Genomic DNA, 11915 nt, shown 5'->3' on the forward strand with positions numbered 1-11915 from the left:
TTAAAAAAAAAAAAAACTGGAAAGGGAAAAATAAAACTGTCATTATTTGTAGACAACGTGAGTGTGTTCACAGAAAATCCAAAAGAATCTTCAGCCAAACTGTTATAACCAATAAGTAACCTTAGTAAGATTTTATTTGTAAAAAACATGACAACTGGGTGCGCCCGGCTGGCTCGGTTGAGGACCATGTGACTCTTGATCTCAGGGTTGAGTTTGAACCCTGTGTTGGGCAGGGAGATTACTTAAAAATAAAATCTTAAAAAGAAAAAAAAAATGACAACTGTATTTCTACATAATGGCATCAATCAGAAAACAACGCTGGGGCACCTCGGTGGCTCAGTTGGTGAAGCGTCTGCCTTCAGCTCAGGTCATGATCCCGGGGTCCTGGGCTCGAGCCCCACATCGGGCTCCCTGCTCAGCGGGGAATCTGCTTTTCCCTCTCCCTCTGCCCCTGCTCGTGCTCTCTCTCTCTCTCTCTCTCAAATAAGTAAATAAAATCTTAAAGAAAAGAAAAAAGAAAACAACACTGAAGCCACCGTTTAAATAGCACCCAAAAAATCAAATACCGCAAAATAAACCCAACAAAAGATACACAGAGAAAACCATTAAAACACATTGAGAAAAATTAAAAAGTGGGTATATCCACTTACTAGAACATCAAATATTGTAAAGCTCTCATTTCTCTCCCAAAGTGATCTACAGAATCAACAAAATCCCAAACAAAATTCCAGCAAGGGTGCGAGAGTGCACAAAACTAACAAGCGGGTTCTAAAATTGTATTGAAAAACAAATATAGCGACCCTAAAGAATAACGAAAATGAGAGCGCTTACCACACTGGATACCAGGACTCAGTAGAAAGCCATGACTGGGAAAGTGTGATCTCGGCCCGACACGGGCACAGGGACCCATACACACAACAGTGAGTTGAGCTCAACTGTTAGGATCAATCGACACACGCAGTGGGGAAAGGGCTGTTTCAGGAAAAGGCACTGGGTCACCTGGACCCAGTCTGGGAAAAAGATGAATCTTGTCCCCATCTTTCCCCCTACAGAGAATTCAATTCCAAGTGGAACTGAGGCTAACCCCAAGCAAGACACCATCACTTTCCCCTCTCAGACCAAGAGCGGGAGGAGAGTGAAGTCAGGACCTCTGTCCCCCCACCCAGGCCCCTCCAAGTGGACGGTCAGGAGGCCCTAGCATTTATGGGAAAGGCCTCCCCACACAGCCACCCTGCCCGAGCTGAGACAGCAGCTTGGGCCCATCTTGCCTTTAAAGACAGAGGCGGTAGCGAGGACCCAGCCATCGCCATGCCAGGACAGTGCCCTAGCCCGTACCCGTTTGCTGGACTCTGCCCATGTGTTTGCAAACTGTCCCCCAGTTAAGCTCTCAAAACACCCGGTGGTTTCAGGGCTGTTTCCTGCTGGAACCTGACTACATCAGGCTTTACCTAGAAAAGCTGAATGCGGGGGTTAGAGAGATGCATACGCTACCACCCAGGATTCCCACTCCTTACCCACCGTACAGAAAGGCGTGCCTGTGTGCACCAGGGACTAGCCCCGAACTGGAGAACACAAATGCCCAAAAGCAGTTGAGTGGATAAAGGGGATCAAGACTTTCAGCGGAACAGTACACTGTAACAAGAGGAACGAAATAACTCAACTTTTTAAATTTCACGGCCCTCTGACCCTCTTAGAAAAGATTTAAAGACCCCAAAGACATTTTGCTTTATATAACAGTAGGTATGTAATCAAGTTTTTACAAATGTATGTCTGTTCATTTTAAAATAACAATACACGTTAACATAAATAACATTTCTTATGAAAAATAACCATTTGTTTTCTAAAACAAAAGCGAGAAGGGTGGTGGTGTTTTATATTTTTGCAAATCTTTTTTATTATCTGGCTTAACAAAAATAGCTCAATTTTCCTATCTGTTTTCACATTCAATCTGTTGTGCTAGGTGGTTTTGGGTTGAAGCATATGAAGAAAATTAGCCTTACACAGATATTTAGTTGGAAAAGGAAAGTGGAGTTTAACTGCCTTTCCAAGTGATTGTGGATATACCCCTTGATGCTATACCAAACTGTGACAAGTGAGAATTTCTTAAAGATCCGATGCAATGTGGCATCTGAAATCCTATCAATGGCCTTTCATACTGTTATGTACATCAAAATCCATTGGCTTATCTTGCATGTGGAAAAAATCTTTTACCCATGTGTGATTTTGTAACAATGTACACATCATTTGGAAAACATTGGCTCAATGAATTATGCAAGTCTTCCAAATGATGACATTTCACTATACGACGTTAAAAAAAAAATCAGTCATTAATGTCACCATTTATCTCGATCAGACAGGGTTTCAAGTGCTGACAAGCTGTCACGTTCACAGTGGTAAATACAAATTTCCCCAAATCCTAATTTTCTTTTTTTTTTTTTTTTAAGATTGTATTTATTTGAGAGAGTGCACAAAGTAGAGGGAGGGGCAGAGGGAGAAGCAGATTCCCCGCTGAGCAGGGAGCCCGATGTGGGGCTCAATCCCAGGACCCTGGGATCATGACCTGAGCCAAAGGCAGATGCTTCACCGAATGAGCCACCCAGGCGCCTCTCACACCGTGTATTAAAAAGACGTGTACTCAAGGGTTGACATTTAATAAAAATCAATCATTTCTCCTGCTTTCTCCAGGACATTCTCACATGGAATGATTAAAATGACCTCTAGTACAGTCTGGGGTCACTGCCTTTATTCGCAGTAAGATGCACGCGGTTTTCCCCACCATTACTTTTGTGCTGTCAGTACCAACACCAACAGTGGAAAGGGCAAATCGTGTCTTCAAATCATCATGAGAACAGCTGTAACCTCACAGAGCCCCTGGAAGAGTCTTAGGGAAACCCTGAGGGTCCGCAGGCCACACTTTGACAACTTCTCGAGTATACCAACACAAAGCAATACAGATGAACCTTAAAATGTAATGCTGAGTGAAAAAGCAGACGTGAAGGCTATATATATACCATGCGATTCATTCAAATGAAAGTTCATAAACAGGAAAAACTAAACTATATCGGTAAGGGATGCATACTTAGTTGATAAAACACACCAGGGGATTTTAAGACATTTCTCGGTAATTAATAGACCAAGCAGACAAAAATTAGTGAGGAAGATTTAAACAGAATTAAAACGCTTACTCTAATGGCCACAGACAGAACCCCATAACCAACAACAGAATTAATGCTCTTTCCAGACACACAGAATGCTCGCCAAAACGGACGATACGCTGCACACAGCAAGTCTCAACAAAAACAAGGAACGATATTATGTGAACTGTATTTTGACTGCAGTGCAATTCATTTAAAAATCAGGAATAAGGGGCGCCTGGGTGGCCCAGTCAGCTGAGCGTCTGACTCTTGGTTTCGGCTCAGGTCATGATCTCGGGGTCGTGGGATCAAGCCCGGTGTCAGCTCCACACTCAGCGGGGACTCTGCTCGTCCGTCTGCCTTTCCCCCTGCTCTCTCTCTCTCTCTCTCTCTCAGAAATAAATAAAATCTTTTTCAAAAAATCACTTAATAAAAAGATAACTTAAAAACACACACTTCGAATTTTTCAAAATATCCTTTTAAATGGTTCATAGGTTAAAGAAGAAATCGTAACAGAAAATAGAAAATAGGACCGAGTAATAAAAAACATCATGCATCCAAATGTGTGAGGTGAGCTAAAATCCTATTAGAGGAGACATTTATAGTTTTCAAATGCTTTTATTAGGAAAGAGGATGAAAATTAATGACCTGAGAAGTTGGGAGGCCGGGGAGAATCCATCCAAAGAAAATATGAGGAGCTAACGTAAGTAAACCTGTCAGTGAAGCAACTTACTGAAATGAACATACGTTAGAGCTTATCTCCAGAAACGTGTCCAAAGGTCCCCCCTAAGTTGCTATGGCGCCTACACCACGGCTCAACTCCTCTACTTAGACCTGACGGGTGAATCCCAACACGCAGTACACAGCCCTCACGATTGCGGCTACCTGGGGCCCCACTTTCCTACTAGGATTCTTTAAATCAAGTTCTGCAACTCCAGTCTCGGGTGGGAACCCTTCCACCCCACTAACGGCACACACCACTGCCCCAAATCCCCAGCTCTGCTGGGACCTTAATGCTTCGAGAAGAACTCAGATTGCCCTTCTGTAAAGAGTAAGGGGGGGGGGGCCATGCTTTGAAGAGAACCTCAGACATCATTTGGGGTGCCTGAGTTCAGCTGGAAAAAAAAAAAAAAACCAAACTCAATAAAAGATACTTGCAAAGTCTTAGAATCATTGTGAGGAATGGTTACAAATGAACTTTTTCTTTTCTTCGATTCCTTCTCTTTTGCCCACAGTCTCCTTCCCCTTTGTATTTCCCTTCTCTCTCCTACTTGCAGGAACCTGCAAGGTCCAAAGTGGGGGGGGTCAAGGTGAAGACACTGGCAGAAAAAGTGGCTGGCTCCCTTCCACACTGCAGTTCCCCACAACTCGGGCAGTGTCCATCTCCAGCACCAAGCGGCACCCCAAACTGACCCTTCCCCCACCCCCAAATCTGAGATGTGAGCTCGTGATTGGACCCATCGCGATCCCTCACTCCACAGCCGGGGCTAGACATGGTAGCCCCACACGTTCTGTTGTGCGGTCCCAGCCGGATTCTCAAGGCTGCTCCCCTGCGATGTCCTTACTAGTGGCTTCTCCTCCCCCAACCTTTCCCTTTCTCCAGCCACCTTCCTAACCCTGGCGCCTCTTACACACTTGCACCTTCCCTCAGAGGAAAAACAAAGATGAGAGGCCATCAGGCTTGACTGTGCCTACCCTGGCAAAGGTCACGGAAGAACTATTCGGTTCTCAGATCTTCCCCTGGCTAGCTCCCTCCTATCAGAAAGATTCCGGCTCTAACGATACCTTCTCGAAGAGCCCTTCACAGACCCACTGCGGAGAGTCTTTCCCCTACGTAATCTATTCCAGAGCCCAGCTTCATTTCCTTATAGGATGTAGCAGGAAGGCAGGAACCTGGCCTGTCCCGTTCACCACCGTCTCCCCAGCACCTAGAACACAGTACGTGTTCAGTAAATAGTCTCTAAGTACGCTAATTTCTATGGAAAAACTGGTTCTGATTTGCAGATGTTCTGAATGATCAGGGGCCCCAACACCCCTTCATAAAATCCAACTGCTCTTTTCCAAACTCAAACCAGTACAAGGTCAACTCTTCTCTCTTCTTTTCATTCTACACTGACATTCTCTATGGGCTCCTTTAAATCACTGCCACCTGGGTGTATGATCCCCTCAAACCCAGTATGCCTTTCTAGAGTTTTCCCCTATCTGGCTTGCGATTTTCCGCACTCCCTCGTCCCCCGGTGTTTTCAATAATTTCTTCCACAAAGTCAGCGGCATCATCGGTGACAACACCACACGTGTCAACCGCTAACCACAGGGTAACCCCAGCCTCAAACCCACTCTGAACGGTTTCCTCTGAAAAATCTCAGCGTCCGTGGTTCCCACTTTCCCACACCGGGGAACCCCAATGCTCTTGCTCCTTGCAGCCCCTCCACTCCACACTCCTGCACATACACGTGCGGGCTATATTGTATTCGTGCAACTCTTACCCCACACCCAGCTCCCCAGTCTTTCTGCCACACACTCTCCCCATCTTATCACGCACGCTCCAGAGAACCGCCACAGAAGCCTTCAACCACCACGTCCGCGTGTTTAATTGCAGATTAGATTACGTAAAATTACGTGTTAAGATGTAAAGTGGGACAAGACCCGGGTAAGCAAGAGACAATCTTTCTATCTTTAACAGAAACGGTAATGTTAAACAGAGAGGGTGGGTACTGCCTGGTCCCACGGTTGACTCTGAGGGTATGTGTGATTTACATTAATTCTCATGAGTATTCAGCGGGAAGTACTCACATAGATCAGTCCTGAATAGTAGCGGTCCTTCAGGTTATGTAAGACAGAAGCTTCGTTCAAGCATGTCAATTCTGCCATATCCTCCACCTTGGAAAACTTAGGCGGGTTCATCTTCTGAATATCGTCTTTGTTGACCATCGCCTTCTTTCCGTTCTCTGCCAGCTCCACCATAACCTCATCTCCCCGCTCTTCTTTGATACTGGCTGCCTCAAAGCCATGGCGCTCGGATGGAATCCACACTAGCTTTTTAGCCGTCCAATCGGCCTGGGTGGCAGGGTTGTAGATGACCGCCCTGTCCACAAAGAGGTACCTCTCTGGGTCTTCGAGTCCAGTTCTCTGGGCCATTGTAAAGAGGAGGATCCAAGAGCAATTGCCTCTGGGAGAGGAGGAGGAGAAAGAGGAGGAGGACAAGGTTAGATGTTTAAAAACATACAATGATGTACAGATTTTTACCCTCGTCAGGAACTTAAGACGAGACCTCTGGTAAACAGAAAGCATGACCTTTAGTCCAGGAGCTGGGGCAGTGCTCTTCACGGCCATACTAACCGAGCATCCAGGGTAAATTTCAGGGGTGACCACAAATTATGCCCCTGGCTGTCTGAAGACCACGCAAGACATGCCCGCAGTTACTGGGGGCTGAAAATCAAGCAGGGGGGAGAGGCAGGGTTCCAGGTGGGACTTTTTTTTTCCCTCTTCATCCCCTCTTGCACCCTCACCACAAATTAAACAGGGAGCTAAGAAGGCAAAGGGGATGGAGGGCAAAGAAAACAAAGATTCATAATAAAAGGTCTGGGAGGCGGAACGGGAATCAGCATGGCCCCAAGGATGTATGAAATGCATGGCCAGGGCCAGGAGAGTAAAGCCTCGGGTCTACACGGGCCTCCCGGTCTGCCTTCAGACCAGAGACTCAAAGTTCTTCTGGACAGACACCCCCGACTCGGTCCCTGGGAGCTTCTCTGTGGCCGTGCGGTCTTAATGCAATCAGACGATGCCACAGCAGACAAGCGACTTGGCTTTCCGGGACAACTACACAAGCATGCAACGGGAGCTCTCGAGGCCTCCCCCCACCCCTGCAGCTGCTCCCGCTCCCCAGCTCCTCTTCAGTGCACCATCATTCATCAGGCCTCACTCTCTCTCGCCACAGAACAGACTCCAGTGTGCCCACACGTGCCCCTGCAGGCCGTGGGGGCTGGAAGCAAACACAGTGCTCCAGATACGGTCTGACCCGGGCAGAAGGAAGAGAGCCACTAACCTAGGCCACGCTGAGAAAAGCACTGTTTCTGGGATGTTCTCAATTAATGTATCTCAAGACCTACTTCATTTACTTGTCACCCATTTGCCATTGGCTCATAGCGAACCATCGGCCACGGCCCCATACACGCTACTCTCAGCTAGGTCTCATCCTATACTTGTGCAAATGACTTTCTGGATCAAGTGACAGGATTTTACAGTCACCACTCACCTTTCCGATGTGACTCATCACTCCTGCCTGACAATAGCTTTTTGGAATCCGATACCAACATTAAACACTTCTGTTATCATCCCAAATTCCAGGTTATTACAAATCTCAGAAGCATGGTCTCCATGACCTCATCCAGGGCAACGCAAGAAGCCACTCTACCACATCTTCCCAGCTTTGCCTCCCTCCCAAAATGACGGGGATTCTTCGTAGGCAAAAGACAGAAGGCTGCAAGGCTCACCACAGAACAGCTCAGGGGTGCCTGGCTGGCTCGGTCAAAAGGGCATGTGACTCTTGATCTCAGGGTCATGAGTTCGAGCCCCACGTCAGGTGTAGAGATTACTTAAAAATAAAATCTTTAAAAAAAAAATAAAGTAGTCCGAAGTTGTGACGAGGCTCTTAGCCTCGAGCCCACAGACAAATGTCAAGCTCCGTGAAGTCACTGAAATGGCATAAAAATGTAACTTCAGAAATTATTTGTTATAATGCAATGCATTATAAACATGCATGCCCTAGGGCATGGTTCTCAAACTTTGGTGTGTGCATGGGCACCACGTAAGACGCTTATAAAAGCACTTATAGAAGCCCCATCCCCAGAGTTTCCAATTCAGTAGGGTCTGGGGCAAAGCCCGGTAATCTGCATTCCTAACAAGTTCCCAGATGCAGCTGAGGCCGCTGGTCCTGGGACCACACTTTGAGAACCATGACTCAGCGGTCTCTGGTTGCCATGGTGACCCAATGTCATTAACAGGTATGCTGGGATAGGGAAAAAAAGGCTGAAAACCAATGTTCTAGACTAATTCCTAACCTGATTTAAAGGATATGGTAATGTTTTTAAAATGGACTTGAATAAAACAAAAATCACAAAACAAAACGAAACCCCCCCAAAATCAAAGAGGTAACATTAAGGCTTCTACAAATAAAAAGGCTAACATGTTTTCAAACTAAACTTGTATTTGCCTTCTTGGACATTCAAGAGGTGGGGGAGAGGCGATTCAGAAAATACTCCCAGGGCACATGTACATTCTGGAGAATGGTTTCCAAAGCCCATCATTACCTCTAGAGACTAGCTTTCGTAAGACTATTAACACACTTTCTGTCTTTCCAGCTTACACTTCGCAAACTGCTCAGAAGAAGGAAGGCATGGCTCTGAGGTGAGAATCGTCCTAGATAAATCTGGACACAGACAACGGGACACACATTCTGCCTTTATGAGTGACAGCCTTTTAAAAGAGAAAATATCCTACTATAACAACATGTGGTAACAAGTTACTCTTGTCATTAACAGGTAGGAACTGTGTATCTCATACGACACCTCGAAAGAGGTCTTGCTGCCAGTTGGTGCGCGTGCACACATTTCTTTAATTTTACATTGGGCATGTAATTATACGCTTAAATTTAGTGGATGGCTATAAATTAGAGTAGCTCAACAGGTCATTTCTGCATCAGGCCTTTAAAAAAAAAAGTAAATGATATATTTAAAAATTAGTTCACCAAATTGGTACATTTAAAATTTATCAGTATTTTTTCTAGGTGAGGAAGTTCTTGTGATTTAAGGGAAAGAAACCAATAGGTCACAAAACCGTAATTGCAAAATGCTCCTGACTTTGGGGGGGGGGGCAGGAATTACATATGCATGTGTGTTTGGGTTTTTTTTAAAGGAACAGATAAAAGAAGTAAATAAATAAATATAACAAAAGGAACAGATATTCATTGGGTCTTCACTGGGTAGTGAGATTACAAATTAGTTTTACTTTTTACTTTTCCAGAGCTTTCTACAACTAATCAGACACTGAGTGGACAGTTTCCTGCCCCTGGCTAGCTGGCGAGCACCTAGCCGGGCTCCGGGTCCGCATGGGGGGGGGATCTCCACCCCCTGACCAAACCTCTCATTCGTGCTCCCTACCCCCACAGTGAGCCTCAACTTCTCCACAACCAAACACCTAGCACTCCCTCCAATCCTGACCCAAATGCCACCCTCTGAGAAGTTCTTTTCAGGTCAATCTGGCAACTTAATCCTCCCCCTCTGAACATTTTTGACTGCTCTTCTGGGATTCTTCTTGCCCTCCCCTGCACGGTACCAGAGGGCTTAACAGGTCGTGGGTATTCCAACTGCTGTTTGGTTTGACAGAGTTCAGGAGGCCAGTGGAGAGGTTTTGTTCACTTTAACTCCTCACGCGTGATCGCCAGAGATGTTGTATTTTTTCCATTACCATTGTACATGTGGTACCGATCTTGATAATGCTGGTATTTCACAGTGCACCACTCCCAAATGCCTTGCTTTATGGCATGGGGGAATACCACCATTTTAAAAATAGCAAATACTGTTCTGTATCATTAATTATGGGCAGGCACTATTCTAAGCAGTTTACCTTTATCAGCTCAAGTCCTCACAACAGCCCTGTGAGGTACGTACTATTATTATCTCTATTGTACAGATGAGGAACCCAAGGTAGAGAGAAAGCCAATAACCAGCCCAAGGTCACAGAGCTCACCAGTAGCAGAGCTGGGGCTAACCCCAGAGTTCCTGCAGGAATGCATGCAACAATGGCAGGTGGGGGGGGTGGATTTTGAAGGGGGTGGATTTTGAAGGGCGTGGAGCACACCCACGCTGCCTCTCCACTAAATGAAAATCCTATCGATGACGGTTTCAAGAATGTAGGCTCAGCACTGTGTTCAATCTGTGTTCAAATCTGGCAAGGGCTTTACCTTTCATAGAAAAAACACCTCTATATCGGAAGAAAGGGAATCAAGAGCAAGCTCTTTGCCACAGACAGATCAAGATAATCTGAAGGTTTTTGGTGTCATTTGAAATGAGTGCCTAATTATAGCTAAGTCATTTATCTGTATATGAAGGAGCCCCCCCTCACAGGGCCAGAACCCCACCCCCTTCATTGGTTAGAGCCATTTTTTACTTCAAGCGAAATGTCACCAGGCAAACTTCTCGGCTCCCTCCCAGCAACTTCTATGGTACAGAGACAGGAAAACAACTCAATTTTTCGAATATCTTGTGTATAACAAGCCAAACAAAAACGATGGATAAATTGTCCTTGACAGCACCCCCCTCTATGACAGATCCACCACGACAGAATCGTCCCACTTAGGGGCGCCTGGGTGGCACAGCGGTTAAGCGTCTGCCTTCGGCTCAGGGCGTGATCCCGGCGTTATGGGTTCGAGCCCCACATCAGGCTCCTCTGCCATGAGCCTGCTTCTTCCTCTCCCACTCCCCCTGCTTGTGTTCCCTCTCTCGCTAGCTGTCTCTATCTCTGTCAAGTAAATAAATAAAATCTTAAAAAAAAAAAAAAAAAAAAAAGAATCGTCCCACTTGGTTTAACACCACCACTGCGGTAACTTGATGACAGGGATGTGCAAACCTATTAATTTACCAAAATTCATCTCAGCCAAACGAGCACACACACCAAACGCAAAAAGGCACTACCGCTCTGTATGGCCTGCACCATCTCTCAGTGAACATCTTCAGGCTGCGTTAAAATTTTTTGAAAATGTGGATGTAAGGCCAGGAATTTCCATCCCTGCTATAGGATGAGAAAGTGCATAGCCCGCTGAGGCACTGGGTCCTCCCCTGCGCAACGTGCCCTTCAGAATTTCGCTCATCGGCTCTCCCATCCCGTTTGTCTTCATTGTGATGATTTCCCTAAGGAGCCCAAATAAAAAGCCACCCTCTGGGGTCACATCCCTTCGCTGCCAAAGCTCGCGCTATACGTCCCACAATTACACCATATGCTGTCTCCAGATAAGGACGGGGAAGAACCGAATTCAAGATGCCCAAATCGAGAGACGCATCAAATAAAATGGCCACTTTTTCAGAATCCGAGACAGACAGGGCATACTTCAACGTCAAAAGCATGGGACCACAAGAATACTTGGTCAGGGCAGACGGAGGAAAGAAATAAAACAATAAATAGATTAAAGTTTTCCAGACTGAGAGACTATGCAGAATGATGAAGCCTGACTCAAAAGAATCCTCACTTAAAAAACAAAATCTCGGCAAAACCCAAGTATTACATTTAGTATATTATATTATTCGGCGAAAACAGCAGCCTTTGTTTCGTTGGCAGGCTGGATCTACCCCGCCTGCTCTCCCCTACCCCACCCCACCCCACCCCCTTGCATCCACCGCAGTGGGCTCGCAGGGAGCCGCAGAGGCCCGAAGACACAGATAACGGTCACAGGCAGAGGCCACGCCACCCCAGCCTCCCCGGCGGAGCCCAGACCCGCCGAGTCGCCAGCCTCCCTCCCCAGGCCCAGGCTCCCAGGCCGGCCAGGCTGGGGGCCTCCCGGGTCTCTGGGCCGCACCCGCCCACCGCGGGCCCACAAAGCGCCCGCCAACGCCACGACTCCGCCGCTCCCACTTCGCCCCGACCCCATTCCAGTGCCATTTCACGGGATCAGGGTGTGACCCCAGCTGCAGAAGGCCAGCAAGGGAGTCCGCGGCGAGCCGTGCCCGGATCGCTTACACAATAAAGGGATCCCGAGGCGACGGCTGACCCTCCCCCCGCGCCCTGCCG

The 11915-nt window shown here is 46.8% G+C and overlaps 1 protein-coding gene across 3 annotated transcripts in view; it reads right to left on the reverse strand.

The window, feature by feature from the left end:
- MYH10 (myosin heavy chain 10) overlaps window positions 1-11915 on the reverse strand; it is a 123089-nt gene that overhangs the window by 110615 nt on the left and 559 nt on the right. For all 3 annotated transcript variants that reach the window (XM_019801732.2, XM_034646660.1, XM_002921147.4), the window contains one exon: window positions 5928-6303. In XM_019801732.2, the coding sequence (XP_019657291.1) occupies window positions 5928-6272 (345 nt within the window). In that variant the 5' untranslated portion in view covers window positions 6273-6303. Of the gene's footprint in view, window positions 1-5927; window positions 6304-11915 lie in introns of those variants that run through there.

The sequence above is a fragment of the Ailuropoda melanoleuca genome, chromosome 17, assembly GCF_002007445.2.
Source record: "Ailuropoda melanoleuca isolate Jingjing chromosome 17, ASM200744v2, whole genome shotgun sequence".
NCBI lineage: Eukaryota > Metazoa > Chordata > Mammalia > Carnivora > Ursidae > Ailuropoda > Ailuropoda melanoleuca.